The sequence below is a fragment of the Diadema antillarum genome, unplaced genomic scaffold (assembly GCF_040938485.1).
Source record: "Diadema antillarum isolate AM-2024a unplaced genomic scaffold, OU_Dant_1.0 seq00000633_RagTag, whole genome shotgun sequence".
In the NCBI taxonomy this organism is placed as follows: domain Eukaryota; kingdom Metazoa; phylum Echinodermata; class Echinoidea; order Diadematoida; family Diadematidae; genus Diadema; species Diadema antillarum.
The window spans coordinates 1,103,197-1,127,449 of record NW_027271550.1 but is presented as its reverse complement, the minus strand read 5'-3'; the positions used below and the strand labels follow the sequence as shown (position 1 = coordinate 1,127,449).

Here is a 24,253-nt window from a genome sequence, read left to right as displayed (position 1 = left end):
TGATGCCTCCACTAATGGTCAGTGTCTTTCTACAAAGTGGTCAAATTTTACCCTTTGTATATAGTCACTCTGTGACCTCCTTGCACTTTTATTCAAGTTCATCCGGGCCTGAGAAGACTTTGTTTCTTGTCCCTTGTATGGTCAGTGTATTGATGTCCACTGCTGCTCCACTAGATATAGGGCTCAGTCACAAGCTGATTTCAACACTGCACTTAGTATCCTTGCTTCTGGACCATTGTGTTATATATATAGCATCAGGTGGCTGCAGTTTTTCAATAAAGGAAAAATGGGCTAGAAAGTACCTGTTCTTTTTTCCCCCCTAAATCCTATGCGAATTTGCGCAAAGTGCATGGTACTTTCATAGAGAGTCAGCCATTCAACAAAAGCCAGAAGTCGTGAAGGATATTTTCCCTCATGACGCCCAGTGCGTCCCTTCTTCATCCGACCATGTCAGAGCAATATCTTTGTTATTAACATTCTCTTTGCATCAACTGCTTTGGCTTTGGAATGCAGGTCAATTGTTTACTATTGACAACAAAAATGAATGCAGGTCCAATGTATTTTATAGTATGACTGCTCTTGTCTGAAGTGCTGGCTGGCTGGGTATCTATTCTAGCTATCACTTAAATCATATCACCCCGCATAAGCTGATACTCCTCTTCCAACACCCTCACTTCCCGCGAGGGAGCTTTTACATTGTTAGAATTGAAATAGTTTGGTGCACATGTCAGTGGTTGAAATATTTTGAAAAATTATTGATGAAAAATACAAGATAACAGTATGTTGGCCATACACTCACACTTGTAAGGAAAAAGTGCCTCGCAAAGTAATTAATGTTATAGTTGTTCTATAATTTTTTCTCATTTACTGATGAAAATTACTAATTACTGATGAAATCATTTGAAAATCACATATCTAAGTGCAGTGACTATGCTGGGGAAGAATAGATAACTCCATCCTCTTTCCATGTGGGAGCTCTTTTATTTTTAGAAAAGAAATGATTCAATGATGTGGTGCACACATTTGGTAAACTATTAGGAAAATTTTCAAGATATGAAGACATCTCTTTTTATCAAGGTCCCATTTTGTGGAATACTTTACCAAAGGAACTGAAAAACTGCAAATCATTACAGCAGTTCAGAAACAATTTTAGACGCACTTTCCGTATGTAATAGCAACATGGTTTTGTATATTCTGCCAGTATTTTACTCTTTTCTTTTTTCCTTCTTCATCCTGCTTTGATTGTGCACCATTTGCGTTCTACATATTTTGTACCTATATATTGTAAGTTGAGAAAGTCTTGTATTTACTTTGGGGCCTATTCCCAACAAGCCTGAAAGGCTTTAATTGTTCCCCTACAATGAATATGTTTCTACTATGACTTGAAATGTAATGATTGTTGTTTTTAATGTGGAAATGAATGAAATGAAATGAAATGAAATCTCACTCAGCCATTCACTCTTCATTTTTCAATGTTTTGTGTGTATTCAAGCAGCTCTACTCACTAGCTGAACTCCTTCCCCCCCCCCACCCCCCCACCCCCATCCCCCACCTGACTCCAATCATTGCTGAGAACCAGGTAATTTCATGGCATCCATAAATAGCACGTTTTGACAATGTCAATTACATTTTGTTATCATATCTCTTTGTTGCTGAATGTAATAAAAGGGGATGCATTACATTGGGGCTATAAATGAAATTCAGAACAGTACAGACAAGAAAGGACAGAGGAATAAGCAGGATCAAATTGATATGGTTGGACTACGAAAAACAAAAGCATTCTCATCAAAATCTTTGAGATATATTTAACCCTCAGCTGTGAGGACATACATTGTATCTATGTTTGCACAATTTTCAGGGTCATCTTATTTGCACTTTGCTGTGTATACATTATGATGGAACAACTAATACCATTGTTTATTTGTTTGATTGAAAAGAGGGAAGGATACTCAGGATGATGCTCCCTGTGAACCACTCCTGCATTTCTTGTAGAACATGATTTCTACAACTAGTCTGATATTTGATGATATATAGAAGATATAGCAGCTCTAGTGTTTTTAACACTTTTCCTAGAAGCAAGATCAAATGTACATGAGGCACCAGGCTTTTGTTTGCATAAATTGTTCCTGTGGCAGTAAGAAATAAATTGTCAGCTTAACAGATAGACAATTGGTTAGAATGAAACCTAATGCCCCCTGCCTAAATTTGATGTAGTTGGGGCTTATACGTATCTACAGGGGACCAAAATGTGGCTATAGAAGCATACGTTATAGAAACAGATCAGAGGAAGGGCAGGAAAGAAGAAAAAAAATTCACGAAGACCTCAGAAATCAATATCATTTTAAAAGTAATTTACAGTCCTTCAGACTGACTGAGGACCATTATCTATTATGAAGCAGAAAAGCACCCCCAACACACACACATAAAACATACATTTAAGTTAATTTGAATGAGACTACGATATGTCGTGATCTCTATACACTTAATAGTGCTTCTTGTTTCAGAAGGAGAATATGATATCAGTTTCCCTGTGGGCACAAAGTAATAGGATATATCACTTCCATTTTGGAGGAAAAAGTACAATGTATCTAAGCCTTTTCAGACCACACATGCCTGGCTAAATAGGCAAGTAGACTGTATCCAATCTTACATATATGCACTGATGTATCTATAGAAAGGAAAGTCACACGTAAAACAAAATTGAATTACGTCAACTTTTGAACAGCACATGTCTTTTCGTGCGTCAGTCGGAATATAGTGAGCATGCAGTAACTATGGAATTTAGCCTGAACCCACTCGGCTTCACCTCATGGATTAAGCATTCCATAGTTACCTTATCCACACAACTCTGACTGACACACTCAGACTTGTGCATCATTTGTATATCATATGTGACTCTGCACCTCAAAACGAACAAAAAGTCGCCAGACATAAATTTTTAGTTAAGACCGTATTCTGAAAGAGCAGACCTTAAGCTTTAAAGGGGAAGGCTAGTAACTGATCAGTGGGAATCAGTGGAAATACTGGGAGATGATTGTTCCAATCCTTATGGGATTCATTCAAGAGTTCATTGTGTATCTATTGTTGTGTGAAAATGATTTGCTTCAGAACGGTCTCATATTCAAGTAATGTGCAGATTAATGCTCCGTCACTGACCAGGGACGCTAACCTGGAAGCATTAAACTGCACATTACTTGAATATGAGACCATTCTGAAGCAAATCATTTTCACACAACAATAGATATACAATGAACTCTTGAATGAATCCCATAAGGATTGGAACAATCATCTCCCAGCATTTCCACTGATTCCCACTGATCAGTTACTAGCCTTCCCCTTTAATATGATGTATGACTCAAATCAAATGGACTCTCCTAACCTATCTAAATATTGAAAAGAATGCACAAACTCAGGAAAAGTGTGAACTGAGAAAAGAGGCTCTGAAGTAGCTTGTACAGTGTCTATTCAAGCGCTTAATCTTTACCAAACCGTGCTGGCTGTGCGATGAATGGGACAAAAAACAGGAAGTAAACCACCAGAGTAACAACAATGAAGGGATTATCAGATTAAACTGAAATTAAACATACCTCATTAACACATTCTATCCATAATTAATGCTATCTTTCAAAGCAGTAGCACTATTCCTTCAAAAGTTATTAGAGTTGAAAGTGAAGAGAGTGGACAAGGTTTTTCAGAAATGAAAAAGGGATTCTAAAGACACACCTAATCACACTATTCTACCAAAAATGTTCGAGATAAGATACCAAATTTTAGCATAATGTAAAAGAAGACCCGCTCTTTCAGAAAATATGAAAAAGTCAAGTTCGGTTAGGTTGACCCATTTTACTTATTTTCAATCATCACGCAAAATCAGTGTGTGCGACTTTATGTTCGTTTTGAGGTGCACGGTCACATATTTCACAGAGACATAAAGCTTTTATGATCACACAAAAAAAAATTGAATGCTGTAAAAGTGGATATTTTCGCACAACTAATTTTTCTCGCTCAGCCAGATAAGAAGAGTTTCGCGTGTTTTTAATTCCGCGGTATCAAGACATCAAATACAGAAACATATGGCAAGCAAAAATATTTGTGTGCTTTTATTTTCGCGCTCGTTATTGATTGCGCAAAATGCGCGAAAATTTCAACACCGCGAAAATTTCCACTTTTACAGTATATAGCAATAAATATAAGGGAATCTGTGTCACAATGTACTTGCATGGTACCCCGACCAACAAATATGCGGTCACTGTGTAAATCAACCTTTTTAAACTTAAAAAGGGAGATTTCTTAACAAGGAAGCAGGATAAGGAGGCCATAGCTGTGAAGCTATAAGCAGAAGTTATCAGATGCTAGTAATCTGGAGTATTTGAAAAGTTTGACTGCAAAAGGAGTTAACTCCATTTGTGTTGATTTGAGATATTTGCAATAGAAGTTGCTTAAAAAACACAGAAAATAATACCAAAACACAGAATATTTTAACTTGTAACTTCAAGAATATTCCTTCATGTGTAACTTGTGAGATATCACTATAAAGCTTTATTTTGCACTATCTGATCATGGTTTCACTTTAACCTGTTGAGGACGGGATGCTTTTGCTATAACACACATTTATCATAGACCCCTGCCCGAGTACACTCGGGACTCATCCTCAACAGGTTAAAGTGTGTAAAAAAAAAAAAAATGTGATTAATAACCCTTTTTGCACTTAAACTCTGCAAGCATCCATAGGCACCTATAGAAGATGAACTTGACCAGGACTGGGAGTGCTTTGCCCGCATAATCTCCTCCAGCTTCTTGGCATCCCTGTGGGATCTCTTTGGTCCAGCATCAGTATTACCATCTCTCCTCCCGTTGGGCAGCTCCTGGTAATTTTTCACATAATTCCCGTTTGGCAGGCAAAGGCTCTGTTCCTCCTCAGAATCAGTTTCTCTACAACAACAGCACTTCATCCTGATCTGATCCTGATCATCAAGTCAGCATGCTGCAGACATTACCTAACTGCTGTACACGACAATCACACAGAAGTCCATGTACATAAGGTACTGCATTTCCTCTTTTCTGCGGCGGGTCCCAAAAAGATGATAAGAAAAGTCAACACACCTTTCAATTTACTTGAAAGTGGCCAGACTAATTCTTGATTCTGTATGATCTCTTGGAAGCAGATGGTGATCATAGGTCCTATATGCACCATTCAAGCAGAGACCCAGAAGTTCATCATCTATATGTTTGTAGTACATACATAGGCATCCATACTGTACAAGTACCAAAGAATGCAATCAGTTTGCTTCATACTGGCTAGCTCCTATGAGGAATTCTTGCGTTGTTAAGCACATAACAAACAATCCGTAATCCAGGTACTAAATTCTTTCAAGATCAACCTCTATCTATTTGTCAGATAGAACAGAAAACATAAGATGGTCTCGTCATGCCGGAAGCTCTGCGACCCAATGGTTGCAAGTGCAATCAGCTATAGAGACAAAGTTTGAATGCATGTGCTGCCTGCACCAAACTATGCCACTAACAAAGGATGGCCTCTGGAAAATGCAATTTCTTCACGAAAACATGCCTACCACCCACTCAAGAATTAATTGCTTGAACCTGATGTACGTGGCTTTCACAGACCACTGCGTGCAAGCAGACATCAAGGCTAGGAACAAAGTGACTGAGAGGTATGGTACTTAACATGTACCACCCATCACGCCCCAGTTCTCCAATCCAGCTCTCTTAAGTCCTCTTTGTTGCAGAGAGATTAGGGGGGAATCATTCACTCAGAAATATGATTCACCTGAATACCTCCCTGCTTGTGCCCTGGTTGCATGCTACAGTCGAAAATCCTCTGCATTATGTACTCCACAGACTCAGAAATTCGCCTGCTTGCAACCTGTCGATGCATTTTTCTGAAAATTTTTCGTTCTCTGCATTGCCACACTAGCTTGCCAACTACCAATTCCAAGCAGCTGTAGAATATTGGGAGATTGGACATTTTGGCAGTGTGGTACTTCTGCACTTTGCAAGACATTAAACCAGCACAAAAACAGAAGTACGCTGAATGTTTGCATATTCTATACCTTTTACCATAGTATGTGCCACCAAAGCCCTGAGGATCGAGTAAAATAATTCATTTACTTTAATTTTTCATTTGAGTCCTTCATGTTTCTGCTGCATAATTTTCAAAAGCCTGAAAAGCTGCTGAAGATACAGCTGATTCCTAAATTGACAACATACTGTAAAGGATTCAAGGTCTGGTTTGTCTCTGACACTGGTATTTCATTTATTTAGTTATCTTTTTATTTGTTAGAAATTCCTTTGCAATTTTGTGCTGATGTATTGAATTTTAACAGTTTCATCTACTCTTTCTTAAATGAGAGACATGCAGTGAAATTCAGAGGTTCTCAGTTTAAAAAAAGTCATGGCAATATATTCTATCTATCTGCAGCAAAATCAGCCTGATTTCTTGGGTTAATGCAATCAGTTCGATCTCCTTCTTCTGATCCTTATGAACAATGCTATTCAAGCAGCAAGATCTTAACACACTATCGGTGCTTATTAGGATAGTCAGGTAATCTACATTTCAGTCCACAGAACAGTGGTGATCGAGCTCTCAAGATGCTGATCTGGTACCATTTCAACGGAGTTCTACAAAATGTGAGGGCAAAGTTCTACTACTAAAAAAAAAAAAAGAAGAATCCAAGGCATTAAAGAATAGTGACACAGAGAAGATTGTGATACAGAATGTGGTCCCCCATGGGGCCTACAGCTGGCAAAATTTGTCTGGAACTAATACGAGAATCCTTAAAGGAAGTCCAGGCGAATATGAGGCAATATACCTAATTTGCATGCAATTGTGCCAGAATGCTGTGTCATATAGGCACAGGTACATGAACCTCATGTTTGAGGGTGTGAGGCTGGTGAGCCATTCAAGCCGGGCCTTCTACATATTTAGACTTATGAAATTAATAGGAAATTGATACTGATCGGTTTTTGCATAAGTGTGAGCATTTCTATGAACCATCTTAACAGTAATGCTGCAGAATATTTGGAGAGATTTTATCATTTTAATATAAGATTATAGTGAGGCCAAACAGTTTTCCAGATTATTATTTATTCTTTTTTTTTTTGGCTTGTTGAGTTTTTTTCTCCTGTCTTTACTTTGGGCTGATGAATAATTGTTTGTGTATTACCCAAATGTGCATGCACAGTCCTTAACCCGTTGAGAACGAGTTATACTCGGACAGGTCTATGGGAAATGCGTGTTGTAGCAAAATCAGTCCATCCTCAATGGGTGAATGTGTTTTTGGAGGAACAAGTTTGTTTTGTATAATAAGAGCAGATTGAGACTGGCTCTAGTCCCTGGCCAAGCTTTCCTCAACAGGAAATACTTTGTAATACGGTGTGGTGCTTTAACACGTTGAGAACGAGTCCCGAGAATACTCGGGCAGGTGTCTATGGAAAATGCATGTTACAGCAAAATAAGTCTGTCCTCAATGGGTTAAGTGATGGCTACAACAAGGAGATTATGGGAACAGACAACGATATGGCCTTTGGTAACAGATACATTGAATGCATGTGGTTACAACTGCACAGTGTCACACAATGAATACCCCTCAAGGGTGGCACTGCACATAATGGTACCCTGAAATGCCTTTCAACTGAGTTCTTAAATGTGGGGGCAAAGTTCTACCAAAATCTAAAGAGAGAGAGAGGGAGGGAGCGATCCTACAGAATAATGACATACAGACAAGTATGGTATTCCATAAAATGGCCTTTGGCAACAGGCACAGCCAAACATGTTACACAGTGTATCTATAGCCTTAAAAGTTGGCATTTATACCCGTGTCAAGCAGTCATTGATACCCCTGCATTATCAATTGGAAGAGGGGGATTATGAAAGCAAAAGAAAATCAAGCAAGGTAGAGATAAAGACACCTAACTTTCATTTACTATTCTCCCTTCAGGTGAGGGGTGAAGAGGGGAGCAGTTAATTGCAGCCTGACCAAATTTGGACATTTACTTCTTATAGTGCCAACAGCTAATGTGAGAGTAGAAAACTCCCAAAATAAGTATATGAGCATGGACCTACAGTAGGTCCATGGTATGATCACATGCACTGGGTCTGCATTTCAGGCCCCAAAACCCAGTGCTTAAAAACAAAACATGAAACATCAATCACAGAGGAAAAATGGTATGTGAATTAACTACATACAATTTGATGAACGTGGAGTGCTTTTTCTAGACACAAACACTATTCTTCTGTTTTTTTACCTTTTCACTTTTAAATATATATAAATCAGGGGGTAACAGGACTGTGAAAATCAATGAAGGCATGTGTGTAATTATATATAGCAATGAAGTAAAAAGTGCAGAGTCATGGATTGATTTCCCTCAACTTCAATCATAATCATCTAATGCTCTTCACTGCAATCATGCATATATCTGAAATTGCTTAAAGGACAAGTTCACCTTCATAGACATGTGGGTTGATTGAATGCAGCAATATAAGTAGAACACATCAGTGAGAGTTTGAGGAAAATCGGACATTCCGTTCAAAAGTTATGAATTTTCAAAGTTTCTGCTCAGTCACTGCTAGATGAAGAGACTACTGTAGCTTGTGATGTCACATGTGTACAACGATATAAAGAAAGAGTTAAGAAAATCAACATATTTCCATTTTTCTCGCATAACAAAAGAACACTCAACTTCTCTCTTTCAGAAGGCAGGGGGAATGATGTTATCCTTATCATACATCAGTAACAAGTCGAAGAAATGTGCACTTCATTAAAAAAGTAAAGTTTTATGAAATTCTCCTTTTATTTTCCTTACACTGTATATTGTTGCACGCATGTGACATCATACATTGTGGTAGTCTTCTCATCCAGTGCCAGTGAGTGCGCAGATACTTAGAAAATTCATAACTTTTGAATGGATTATCCTATTTTCCTCAAACTATCACTGATGTATTCTACTAATATTGCTGCATTCTCTCAATCCGTATGTATATGAAGGTGGACTTGTCCTTTAACTGATGGGCAGAAGGGTAAATCATGCACATTTCTATATAAAACACCGAATATAGAGTTAATGCCTATGACTTGAAATAACATTTTCCAAAAACTTGTCATCAACTTTTATTGATGAGTTTGAGGCAGCATACAAGAAGCTCATTACATTGTAACATCGAGGGTACTACCTCTCATAGCGAATCTTCTCCGATTGCCACGGGTGGCGTGGCTCGAGGCGCTCGAGAAGTCGCTGTCCGTCGAGTCATAGGTGTCGCGCGGCAAAATGCGTATGGCCGTCATGTGGGGTCGGACAGGAGTTGACACACTCCGTCCTCGCTTCTGATTACGGCCCTCGGGCCTGGAAGTCCTCTTTGCATAGCGAGGATTCTGATGGCCCAGGAGGGCAGCTCCCTCCGAGTCGGTGATGTCGGTGGTAGTAATGTAGCCGCCCGACGCCTTCACCCCCAAGAGCCTGCTGCTCGTCACACGCCTGCCACCCTTTGACTTGCCCCTTCCTTTGTGAGCACAACAGCAAAAACAGCAAAAGCCCATTCTGGCTGCATACATGTATACAGGTCAAAGGCACCAAAACGTCTCCTTACTTTATATCCTCTTCTGAATCCGTCAGAATAGCAAGTGCATTGGAACAAATCAATCCTGTGTATCAGAGACTATTCATGAAGTTTCACCATGCACACAATCCACAAAGGATCACATTTTTGTCTGTGGATTAATCTCCAAATACTAGCACACAGGAGCAAAGAGATAAGGGGGAGAAGGAACACACCTTAATTATCCTAATGGCATTTTCAGTCTCATCTTATTCAAATGGTGCAGAAACATCTATTTCAAAAGACACTGAGCTTGCTTGCAGATATAGGGATCTCCTCACATTATAACCTGTCTATTCCCCCATTGTCTGGGGTTTTCTGGCATGGCTGTGTTTGGTAGTGAGTTCCGCATCGGCAACATGTATTGGCGGGGCATCGGGTGAGCACAATGCGTTCTTAGTCACAGAAAGGCATGTTTACACTTCAGCTAAACAATCCTACATGGGTCTCTTCATTTGAATAACAACACATGAACGGGGTGCTGCATCATCCAGAAGCCTTGGGACTATGTGTTCTATGGTTTCCCAGACTATTTTTATTGGATGCATATGATTAAAACTGTATAGTCAAATACAATACAATCTAACATTTTGCCCATAGACTAAATACAAACTTGCCAACTGGCAAACAATGAACAAAAAGAGGAACAATGAAACTAACTATTTGTTATTATTACTATTATTATTATTATTATTATTATTATTATTATTATTATTATTATTATTATTATTATTATCATTATTATTATTATTATTATTATTATTATTATTATTATTATTATTAATATTATTATTATTATTATTATTATTATTATTATTATTATGCATACAGGTCCTATTATCTATGTCTTAAATGAGGTATATCAATCTCTTTTACTCTTTTAATTAGGTGTAGAGCTCAAGTTTGGGAATGTATAAGACTGTGCTGGTTTGGGGCCATTAAGTACAAGGTACTCTTGGATTTTAGGTAGTTAGCAGTTACTAAAAGATGCATCTATGCAAACATAATTAAAGCAGCTATGCACTCGCCAGCAGGACAAATAATGGAAGAGTATAATACAGTGATCTGAATATATATCAGCATATCACCTAAATTATCACTCTTTCCTCCCTATATCACATACTTCCTCTGTTTATCTCTTATGATATCTCCTTGTGAGAAAAGTATACATAGGAAGTTTTCCTTCAATCACTGCACTCTCTCTGCCCTCATTAAGAGCACAAGGACTGGGATAAAACTCATTATTATACAAACTTTTAACAACATTTAATTGGCTACCAAGTTTTTGTTTGAAATATCATATTACCTCAAATAATGATTTTGAAGCACAAGGTACAATTTGTTCGTTATTTTGTGAAGTTGTTTGTAAATGTCCACAAGAAACTTGTAAGATATGACATCACCACTTCATCTAGTTTGTCTAGATGTTGTCACCCATATCAATGTCTCCTGAAGACATGTGAATCTTTTCAGTTGATTTCATTTAATTTCTTGTGTCCAAGTTAATCAAAGCTTGTACAATTTTATCTTTCATTGGGTTCTACTTTATTCACTGAATTCAGTTTGAACTAGAGTGACATCTAATTTCAGTTTATCCATTCTACTTTTTGAAGCATGTAAGTCAAACATTTACCTGTTTCCATGTATTTCCACTGTTCAGAAATTACTTGATAACTTTGACAGACTTTGCTATATGGTTGAATGAAAAAGGAATGCAGAAAATGAATTAAATCAAATAAATAATGATATAGAACTTCAGCTGCTTCAAGTCACCAAATCAAAGTTTACTTTGAGCCCTGTCTTCCCTTTTGTTTTCATAAACTCTCTTCGTATATCTGTTTTGCTGTCTATCTAGTATTCAATTCATCTCTCACATTCTCCCATCTTATTCACAGACTCTAGTCTAGCTAGGAGTGCAGAGAGACTGAGAGACAACATACACACACACACACACATTCTCTCTCTCTTTCTCTTTCTCTCTCTCTCTCTCTCTCTGATGACATCACAAAAGAATACAATGTCTAAATCTACTTTGCAGCAGATGACATGGTCAATGGACTGCTAATGCCACTTCATCGCCACAGCAACAATGCTGTCTAGGTTTGATCATATCTTGTATTATATCCTAAGAGCCATCGTCATATACACGTACCTGTCATTTACTCACAAACATATACACAAATACTGTAAAACACGATATATTCGCGGCATGAAATTTTTGCAAATTGGAGCCGACGACCTTTTTTCGTAGCATGAAATTTTCACGAATTGCTGGTGGCATTCATTGCATATAGTGTAGACAAGAACTTTTGCGTGCATTTTAATTTTTCGAATCTTGGCGCTTGCAAAATTTGCGAAATTAAAATGAACCTCAACATTCTTTGGCTTACAGTAATCATAGCTCTCTCCTCTTTCTTCCCACTTAATTTCAATCTACCTACCTACCCACATCTACAGGTATCTATCTATCTTTGCATGTTTGTTTCAATAAACCATAATCAAATCAAATCAAATCAAAATCTATGTATGTATCTATCTACCTACTATCTATCTATCTATCTATCTATCTATCTATCTATCTATCTATCTATCTATCTACCTACCTACCTACCTACCTACCTACCTACCTACCTACCTACCTACCTACCTACAATGTATATCTACAATGTATATCTACATGTATCCATCTATCCTATCTACAGTTTGGACATATTCTATTTCTACCACTTTCAAGGGCAATGTATAGTTTCAGTTTTTCTCTACCTACTAATAAGAAGCATTATTCTAATATAGTTTGACCACACTCTTCCTAAATGTTTCATAACCTATATCTCACGGCATACTGTACTATCTATGTTACTATAAGATGTGATGGTCTCAAGAAAGTTAAATGAGAACCATGACCATGGTATCAAGCTACTTTTGCTGTCAGGATTACAAACAATCTACATGAATCATTGCAAAAATGGCTAATGCCTGGCAAGGATAAAGAAGATTACAGCTCTTTGAAATGTAGTAATCACAAGAGGGTGATAATCAAAATGGGGCTAAGCTTAATTAAGAAGTGGGCCTTGTACTCCCTATCAGATATTTCTAAATTTTATCCACTTTTCATGCATTTGTGTCAAGACACAGCATGCAGAACTATATTCTTGACATAATCAAAATTAGTGGAAAAAGCAAAACATACATGACATATATGATGAAACTTTGTGTACTTAAAGTTCCAAACTAAAAAAGTAGGTTGTCCACAACATAAAGCATGCTATCAAAAATTTGTTCAGAAGCTCTTTGGGACAGGAACAAAGAGTTTGCAGTTACTTCTTTTCTATTATAGATGCAGGCCATCAGCTGATAAGTCATTTTCTCGCTCAAAGACTGAATAACATGGAGCCTTTTCCTGGGAAATTCTACTGACCACACACATATCAAGACGAGTATAACCAAATGTCCTCTGTGATACAGATAGAGTATTCCAGCTAGCCTTTTGCTCTAGTTTTCTCAATGCCTCACCACATGATGTACAGTGCTGTCATCGTTTGGTGACAAGACATGAATCAGCAATAGGGTTGATATCACATTTTGTGATCACGAGAACTCTAAAAGAGGCCAAAGAATCTGTTTGATATGTTCTGATGAGCCGAGCTACATGACAATGGTAGAATAGGGAGGGTCAGTAACTCCACAAAAGAGCTGTAAATGTGATACCTAACCGGTACCAGATTTTATGACAAGGTTTTATGACATTTTGATTTGCAGTGTATACAACTGTTTGGTTTTCTAATGCTGAACCTCTTACCATGGTAGCGATGAGGGCTATAGTGTTTTGTCAGAACAATCTTCTTCTGGTAATTTCTTTCCCGGACTTGGACCTGCAGATTCTCGGAACCGCTTCTGGGCAGGAGCCGCTGCCGCTGGTCATCCCTGACCCTGAGCCGGCTCGTCACAGGCAGGCTTTTGGAGCTCGTGATGTCGCTGAGGTCGGAGTTTGACGTCCCCTCGCTCAGGCAGTGCTCGCTGTCCGTCGCATAGAGACGGGAGACGGGGACGCGCAGCACCTGCCCCTCTGTGATCGTCTCAAGATCCCCATCAACCTCCTCCCCTCCCCCATCACTCCCATCGTACTCTGGCTGACCATGCTGCATGCTGGCTAAGCAATCCTTCTCCGGCAGTCTTTGCTCGGAGTCGGCGGAACCACCCTCCTCACTGCTGACACCATCCCTCCCTCCATCCTGGAGCATGCTCTCTTTTTCGGCAGGGTCGCTGCTCGTTTCCCCCTTTCCGGGGAGGATGGAACTGAAGAAGTTCCCGATAAATTGAGAGAATTCATCAAACGCCATTTTTCACACTGATCAGTGTCACTTGTTTCCTGTGGCAGACCACCAAATGGAGTTTTTCTGCATGGGTTGTACTCCCTTGGCAAGCCAATATCTTCCGGTCCCTCTCCTATGTCCGAACCCCAAGAAGGGATTTCAAAGTGATCTCATGTATTTTCATCATTTAAGTAGGCACAACTGAGTTTTCCTCTCAATGGAATTTCCAGATTTTAGCACACCAGCTGATAATGCAAGGAGGTAGAACAGCTTACTTGCCCACGAGAGAGCCATGTCTTGCAACAAAACTTGTACAAACTTTCTTCTTGCCACCGGGAAATATGATTTTATCAGACAGTTGAAGTTGTCCCTGTCTCAGAAATGTTCTTCAAAGACCACCAAATGGACACAAATTTTCTATCTTTCCACTACAATGAAGTGGAAAAATTCCTTGCGTACTAATATCCTCTTGCAGGAACACTAAACAAAGTAGCTGAATATTAGCAGCACACAGGCCTCTGTGTCCAAGTATTGAATTTTTCTCCACCCATCATGTGGCAACAATTGACGAGCTCCGAGGCAGTGGGGTACAAAATCAATACCGATGCACAGTTAAGGCAGGCACTAGCTACACGTGAAATATGCCTTGGATGGGCTGGAAGACAACTGAGGGATGCAGGATCAATGTCGGTACATAAAACTTTCACTCTTTTTGCTCAATATAGTCATCTTGTATCATCGGAATCTTTCTTTCAGCTCTTTGGCTCCCTGAGAAAAAAAAAAAAAGCTGCAACTACCAACATCTTTGGCTATTTGCTGCAAATTTATATTCCAACAATGTGATGTATCTCCAAATGACACTTACATGGTACTACAGATATTTCTCTCAAACGCATATCAAGGGAAAGAACATTCATTGAGATAATGACCTTTGTTCTGCCATTTTTTTCAGCATTGCTGTTTTTCGATCCCCGTGTACAAGGTTACAGCACACACCTCCCATCCTGTACAACAACATTTGGGTACGAGGACGTTTGGGTGAGACTTCTCAGAATGGTGCCATCGAGAACAATACCTTGTACTTGTCTAGAGGAATAAAATCAATACTAGTCCCTAGTGGAAGTAATTGCCTCATACAGCTTTCCTCTTTGCAACAAGTGGATATATGATAAAATGTATATTATAAATATTCACTAATACACACATGCAATACACTGACAAAATATGATACTGGGAATACACCAGGTGGTAATCATCATGCAAGATATATAACCCATACTGCTTGATATGACATACATTAGATTCACTACTACACATAGAGCAAGTGTTACTATAGGCTGGTGTGATGATATGGAGTTAAAATTGATACTTTGTTGGCCACAAACATGAGAGACAGTGACAAATCTTCATTTTTGTTATTTCCATTTCATATCATATCATATCATTTCATTTCATTTATTTTTTGTCCATAGAATGGAAAATCTTCATGAATCCAGTGACATCCATATTATATACACATAGAACACACATTTCAAAATGGAACACAAAAGACAACGAAACAACACACATTTCCTTAATTCATAAATAATTTCACAGAAATCTTTACACCCAAAACATACATACACACACACACACACAAACACACAAAATACATCTACGACATAAGTAGTGGAATTTCAAAGATATTGCTTTCAAGTCTTCTTCAGCAAGTGTAAAAAATAATGCTAAAGAGAACTTCTCCTTTAGGTTGAAACACTTCTGTTGTGGCCTACACGAGTTACAGAAATAGGCAACTGTGTGCTTTGGGAAAACATTAGCATATCACTCTATTCAAGAACCGCAATCATCTAAATAGAACATCAACAGACGATGGGAAGGATCGAGGAAATCAACAAGCAGATGCATGTACATGTAACTTAAAGCTGCTGCGAAATTACAGCTATGATCAGCTGAATCAAAACCCATAAAAAGAAACAGGATACCACCACAATGTCATTACACAAGCACTAAAATACACGATCACTAGACAGCGTTCATATTAGCCCACGCCTTGTATACGCACAATAAATCTTTACAGTTACTGATCACAAGGTAATGTGATATTCATTTTGATTTGCCTTGAGTGAAGAAAAAAAAAGCAATAAAATGATTCATAATCCACATTGTTGAAGACCATGAATACTTGGGTTTATTTGAATATACCCACGCAACCTCAAATATATCTGTTTACTACATTTCATGTATCACAAGCATTGTGACCTATCGTAGAAAAAACCTGACCGCAAACTTTCATAATACAATGTATGACAAAGAATAACCATACATGTGCCACACACATACACGTCCTATTGTCACACTGAGCAAAATTAAAGGAAACCCAAATCCAAAGAGCAATGTGGATTGAGTAAAAGTAGCAACATTAGTAGAACACATCAGTAAAAGGTTGAGGAAAATTGGACAATTGATGCAAAAAGTTCTGACTTTTTAACAGTTTTAAAATTTTGGTATTGGAACCACTGGATGGGGAGACTACTAGAGGTTATGACGTATGTGTGGGCAACAATATAAAGAAAATATAAAGAAAATTCCACAAAAACTTATTTTTCTAGCATAATGAAAGAGCACTTGACTAACCGCTTTCAGAAAGCAGGGGGAATAATTGCTACCCTTAACATATTATGTCTGTATCAAATTAATGAAATGTATGATTTTCATGAAAAAAATGAACCTTTGTGGAATTCCCTTCATATTTTCTTTATATTGTTGTCCACACATACATCATAATCTCTAGTAGTCTCCTCATCCAGCAGTTCCAACACCATACATTAAAAATTCATGGCTTTTGCATTAATTGTCAGATTTTCCTCAAACTTTCACTGATGTGTTCTAGTAATGTTGCTGCTTTCACCCAATCCACATTTCTCTTCGGGTTTGGGTTTCTTTAAATTTTTATTTTTGTTGTTGTTGTTGTTGTTGTCGTTGAGGAGGAGGAGTGTAAATTATGACGTAAAATTTGCTCTGTACATTTCAAAATGGGCATCGGTATATATCATAAATGTATACTATATATGTACGTATACAGGGTTCAGTACTAATTTTTGGTTGGTGACCTGTTTGGGCCACTAAAACCTTCATTTACATCTGAAATTTTGGTGTCCCAGAAAGATATGAAATGGCCCAAAATGAATTAAAACAAGAATTCATTTTGAATTTCAGTTGCTCGATTGAGCCACCTAAAAAATAAAATGCAGTGGCCCGAAATGAATCTCCAGTGGCCCCTGGCCACCCCTGTCGAGCCCTACTTTTGTATCTAAAAATTGTTTTGAACTCGTCAGCTGCAGGAAATGCTTAAAAATTCATCTCTACTCCTAAGTGACATATATGCAAGTCACCATACAGTCAAGAACATCTGGATGGCTATATGACATTATCTTTACTTGCCAAAACGTACAATCAATTAGTTTATCATTTTAGTCAAATGTACATTATATGCTTACTTGTTCCCTCAGGGACCAAATAATGGATTCTTCAGAAATCCCTGCTCCAAGCTATTTCTACATAAATTTATACACTTGAAATCCACGCTGTTACATGCATTGGCTGTTGTTGATCCATGAGCAAAGCTCAATGATTGTCTGGAGTAACATTATCTTGAGTACATACAAGTAACTGATCTGCTGACACTATAAAGAGTGTATGGCCAGAAGTCTTGTGTTATAGCTTCATAGTTATTGAAAGTCTCATTGGCTGAATTACCCTTAACCCATTGAGGACGAGTCCCGAGTATACTCGGGCAAGCGTCTATGGGAAATGCGTGTTGTAGCAAAATCAAACCATCCTCAACGGGTTAAGAAGGGAAGAAAGATGTAACGGTATTGACACAAGAGGGCGCCTTGTATGTTGTGAGACCGAAAGCATTATTTAGCATGGCACCACTTTGGCAAGGACCACGCCTGACTGGTCACAAGCTTTTAATACACAGAGCTCACTCAGTGTTCATGGCAGGTGGTGGAAAATTTCTGCCTTACACTATCAAAGTCTCACTTCATATACCAAGCATTTGTAAGCACATACAGCTACTACCGATTGGCAAGTTATTTGCATATGATACGTACACACAAAGACTTCAAGTGAATTTTTTAATGCTGGCAGACTGTGTGTATTTCACAAATGTTGGTGATCATGTGAAACGAAAACACCCTGAAATGAGGATGATAATGTAAAAATAGACAAAGAGAGAAGAATGTCAATTGCTGAATGCCCACGCTTAAATACTTGCCATCTGTGGTAAAAGATAGCTACATACTTCAGCAGTGATTACATTGCGTGTAACTATAATTAGCAAGTATTGGAGTGGGGGTGGGGGCAGGCAGAGAGGTTTCCCTGAACTTTGAACAGACGAAGGAGAAATGAGGAAACATTGCAGCAAAAATTGTTGGTGAGAACAAAATCAACTTGGAATACTCTCAAACAAAAACAAAACAAAAAACAAGAACAAAAACAGAACCTAATCCTAACCATAACCCAAATTCTAACCCTAAATGAAACTCTAACCCTAATCTTTACTCTAACCCCATCACTATATAAGTGGTATTTAGCCCAGAGTTAATTGTCCTCTGGCGTTAATTGTCCTGATACACTGTAGAAACGTGAATTTCATATTGTTTATTAGCTTGTTCACTTTTAAATGCAACCTTACTCTTCTGTATATATATGTTTAACTTTACTTAATATCAAAGTCAGCTCAAACATGGAGAGGTTTTGACTTTATTCATTAACATTTTATGTGCCATAGTGGAAACCCCTTGCATGTGTGCCATATTATTCTGAGACACCAACGTACCAATAACATGGCATTTGGCGATTTATCAATCGATTTGGGCGGGCTTGTGTGTTTGAGCGGAATATGCGAAGCTGGCATGCCGTCGACGTAGACCCCGTTTACAGTGCAGGGCCGGGCCAAGCCGCGGCCGAGCCCAACCTCAATTGCCGGGCCGAACCCCGCAAGTTTGTTCGCTTACACTGCCGGGCTTGGCCGCGCTTTTATTTCAAACCTTTCAATATTTTGTCGTAGTGGCGCTCTGCTTGTAAACAAACGCAATTTGGTATAGTCTGGTTTTTAGACCCTTTGCCAACTGGATTCCGTTGCCGTTCGGGCAAAGGCCTTTGCCGAAGGAAAAATCCTTTGCAGGACAAAACCACCTTAAACTATACTAGTTTTCGACGCTGAGGGGGTTAATATCCTGCATAAGGAAATAATACAGGCAGAGGGTTTGGAAGCCAGACTAAAATTGGCCGCGCATTTGGCCCAGTTTGCATTTACACTGAGAAAAGGCCAAGCTCGGCGAGACCACCTCAAGAGCGTGGCCAAATGCGTGGCCAATTTTGGCCCCGCATTTGGCCTTTTGTGCGTTTACATTGAAATGAAGGCGGGCTCGGCCGCGGCCTCGCCTTGCACTGTAAATGGGGTCTGAGTCGGGCACGTGAACGTGGCACGTAAAGAGGTAAAGGACATACTAGAGTATGGCAAACATGAGGCTCAGAATGATGGGTGTGTGTGCTGTCATACTTCCATGTGAATATTGGACAATGTGAGAGAAGTGTAGAATCTTTCAAATCCTTGTTTCTTTGATGCGTTCAAAAACTGTTTCACAGAGCTGTAAAAAAGATTATACAGCTGCAGAGTCAGAAGGATTTCCTTTGCCTGTTACACAAAACCACAAGAAGCTTGGGCATTACCAAAGCTTGAGAACAGCCATATCAAAAGTGAGTAAAAGAAAAACACAATCAAATGCAAACACATAAACTCACAAAGAAATGATATCATTTGAATATGTACAATTTGTATATGTGTATATAACACACATACTTTACATTTAAAAAAAGCAAATATCGTGATGCAATAAGATTAGAACTGATTTCATGCTTTACTTTTTAACTAAAAATGTCACCAAATTATTCTTTATCAAACCACAACTCTTAACTCCAGTTTCTGAGGTGAGAGAGAAAATAACTTCAAAGTGCAAAGCTAGTTCACATTCAATGTGCAGATTAGCTTATTTCATGTTTAATAGCAAAATGTAATATTTGAACCTCATATGTAGTGTGTGCAGGTGCAAGAGTTTATCTTCAGATGGATTACGAGTCTATACTGATACATTTTTTCCTCATTAGCCAATAACAGAAAGTTATCTGCATTGGCTGTAGTCCTCTTCTGAAAACTGATTACACTTGTGTTATGTGTGTTCGTGTGTGTATCTGTGTGTCTGTGTATGTATGTGTGTCTATGTGTATATGTGCATCTGTGTGTGTATACATATGTCTGTACGGATTTCTGGATCAGTGGTCCCTTTGTTAATTCTATCTCTATACACACACACATCCACATGACATGTAGTTTATACTAGTTTGTCCCTGCCTGTAATTTAGGTTCATGCACCGGAATAAGCGATGGTAGAGTCTGATTTAGTGTACCCCATCTCATAAAACCAAGAGTGCCATGGCTCATTTAATTTGTCAGTAACAACTGCCACGATTCAGTGGGCTCTCGATTGGTCTGGCACATAATTAGCTATGCCTCACGCCCTCATGCAGTCACAAGTTACCATCACCCCTACTCCGACCCACTCGAGCCCACTGGTTTAGTGAACATGTGCACGGTGCTGTTAAAAACAGGGTTTTACCACCTTTAGTGTCCCCTACTGGCTAACCATAGTGACATGAAAATGGGTTGAGGCTTACCTTAAGCTCCTTGGTTAATTTTAACCTGTGTGGCTGGATGCGCTACGTACCTCATTTCATGTTTCATTTTAGTATCTTTAATCAAACCCACATATCCAACTTTGTTAATGACTTTGATCATCATTATATTCAGTTCATCATCATAATTCACTTCATTTAAATGCACGTCACGGGTGGAGTTCACACATGTCATTCCACAAAAGTTGATAATTATTATGATTTTCCAAATGTGTCTTTTCACATTGAGAAGCAACATAATTACTTGAGATGAACCTGGGCAGAACAGTATTTCAAGTTTCATCTAAAGCAGATGTGAAAATTGCTCTTGGAGGTATAATGTAGCAACAACAACAACAACAAAAATGTCAGATCTTAGTTGTCTATACCTTCCAACGAGTGGCAAACACATATTCAACAGCGATTCGAATGCTATGGTTAAGTGTTATAATAGCAAGTAACTCTGTGACCAACCAACTACATATGCATCAGGTGCAACCCCAACATAGAAACACACACTCATCAAAAAACAAAAGCAGTATTACAGAGATGCCAACCTTGTAATCTGCATTGCCAAATTCTGATGGGCTGAAAAAATATATATATGTTTTTGGTGGAAAAACAGTTTATTTACCTCTCCTGCAATACACATCATATATGTGGAAATGAAATTTGGAAACAACAGCACTTTCAATGAAGCCTTCAGTATTTTGGGTTAAAAAAATAGTACTAAATACTGCAAAAAAAAATTTAAAGTTGGCATCTCTGTTATTAGTGTGTTAAGACCACAGTGCCTCACAGGTGCTTCACCACATCGCACGCATGGGACAAACCTAAGAGGCGTATATTTTCCCCATCTTCTGAGATATTACCCTCGGAGTCTTCACCAGCGTCACGCCCTGCAAATGACGATGGAGACTCATGGATCTCCACATCATGGATGTACAACAGGTCTTGGCCTGCTTTCCACATGGAAGCATTTTAAAAACGGAGCACAAGAGGGCACTATTTTCACACAAGATGGCCGAATCGGCAGCAGGCCGATGATACAGAGATTCACTTCGTATTCAAAATGTATGCATTTGTTATGTGCGAAGTGCTATGACAGTGAAACACAGCCTATTATTAATGACTAATGAATACAGATTGCCATATGTAGCTTTGCACCTCTCATGACATGTACTTTAAAGAAGAACTGAACGGAACGAACACTGATTTTTATGGTCAAATTTCCTACAAAAAGTGTTATTCTTTTTATCAGATATTTTGTAAATAATCATCTTTGGTTTTTATTTTAGTTCATCATTGCTGATTTCATAGATACACTGAATTCAGACACTAGTTTTCCTTTGCTTGACATGATGTGAACTAATTTCTTTTCTGTTAATATGTCAACTCTATGATACATAAAATACATGAAACACATTTTATGATTTACAATGTGGCCAGATGAACATATCATTCTCCCCTTTCATTTCTTCAAGTACATACTGTTCATTTGTGCATTCATTCATTCATCCATTTACATTCAAATAACTGCACTGTCTCAGACAGATTTCGATATCATCTTGGTATAAGTCTGCCAAGGACAATGCACACACATAGGAACACACATAGATATGGTGATACAGATCTTTCACGTTCACTCATCATTAACAGGGAGAATGAAACCCAAATATATGTGTAGATTGAGGGAATACAGCAATATTAGAACACATCAACAAATTTTGAGAAATATTTGACAATCTGTTGAAAAGTTAGGATTTTTATAAGTTTCAGTGCTGCAATTGCTGGATGAAAAGACTACATTTTGTGACATCACATATGGACAATGATACACATAAAAAAAAAATAGACAGAAAATTCAATACATTCTTACTTTTGTAGCATGCATAAAACAGCACTTGACTCACATCTTTCAAAAAGTAGGGGAATCATATTACCCTTCACATATGTTAGTAACAAGTCAAGGGAATGTGGGTTTTTCTTTAAAGAATGAAATTTTGTAGAATTTCTTTTTATCATTGTCCACATGTGACATCAAAAACTGTAGTAGTCTTTATTTTCAGCGATGGTGGCTCTGAAACTTTGAAAATCCAAAACTTTTCAACAGATTGTCCCATTTCCCCAAACTTCACTGATGTGTTCTACTACTATCGCCACATTCATTTCACCCATATGTATTTGGTATTTGGTAACTTCATTCCCCTTAAACAAAGCTGCACACGGACATGAGGGTTTGGCGCTACTCAAACACTTTTGAATGGTGACAAAATATTACACCCAAGTCTATGTAATGAACACTCCATGTCCATGGAGAAATTTACGTGTTGCCAATCATCAAACACATACTCTAATCCTAAAATTTCAATGTGACATTTAGAACTGCCACAGCAGGAAAATGTCAGAAAGACCTTTACAAAAAAAAAAAAAGAATATTGACACTGACTCTTTACCCTTATATTTCAATGACAAAAATAAAAACCCAAACCCACGAACATTGTAAAGGTGATGGTTGTTTCCCCAAGGTCAGCAAAAACTGGGTTCCCATACTGAAACCCTGGTATTAATTGCCACAGTGTGATTTACTACATGGGACAATATGAGGAGCATGTTCAAACATCATGTTCTATTTAAACTGCTTTGATTTAATCGCTTCGTAATTAATGCAACACTCGCAGGGGCACCATTTCCCCTTAACGTGTGTTTTAATATAATGTGCAGAAAATTCAGACAAGTACAATTGCATTAGGCTCACCATGCCTTACCAAGAAAGTGTCTTAACATTGTCACTTTCATAACTGCAAAATGACAAATACACTTGGGTATGGCTGTGATATTTGTCATTTATGTTGTCCCTTTTACAAGGACAAGCTACTACCTCCTAAATATATATATATATATATATATATATATATATATTGTCAGTTTAGAATCAGGAAGGCAGTATCACATTCTAAGATTGAATGTAGATAAAAATGAAACAATCAAGTCTCATGAAATAGAAAGTTTTATTCAATAATCAAAAGTGGGTAGAGTTCTAAGAATTATTCCAAATATATGGTAAAATGGTGCCTTTGTGGTTTCAATTTTACATATTTGACTGAAAATGGAAATAACTTAATATTGACACCATGACGTAGATGAGATCTAGCTCTACAACATGATACCAGTGACTTAATACCTCTAAAATTGCGATAAAGCCAGGGGTGGATCCAGGAATTATGTAAAGGGGGGGGGGGGGGGAGGTATAAAAATAAAGGGAGGTGCACACACCCCCTCCATTTTTTCTATTTCTTTTGTTTTAACAAAAAATAAAGGGGGGAGGGAATGCACCAGTATTTATATACTGTATCTACTACATGCATATCCTTTCAATAGAAATCCCTGACTCTGTATTTACCTTCAACATTAGTCCTCTTCTTCAGAGCTTTGTTGATGACAGGCTCCTTGCCATTTGGGGGCAGGAGAGACTGCTGGTATCGGAGGATGGTCTCATCTTCGCTGTCCGAAGATGACTCCTCATCCTTGTAACCAAAGCTGTCTCCTTTAGACAGAAGGTGGGAGAAAGAAGAGCAGTACATTGTGA

General features: G+C 38.2%; 1 protein-coding gene across 2 annotated transcripts in view; it reads right to left on the bottom strand.

Annotated features, from left to right (window-relative positions):
* The window catches only part of LOC139736166 (synaptotagmin-14-like), a 70,764-nt gene that overhangs the window by 29,303 nt on the left and 17,208 nt on the right, over positions 1 to 24,253 (bottom strand). For both annotated transcript variants that reach the window (XM_071646895.1, XM_071646896.1), the window contains exon 4: positions 24,068 to 24,211. In XM_071646895.1, coding sequence (XP_071502996.1) covers positions 24,068 to 24,211 — 144 coding nt within the window. The remainder of the gene's footprint in view (positions 1 to 24,067; positions 24,212 to 24,253) is intronic.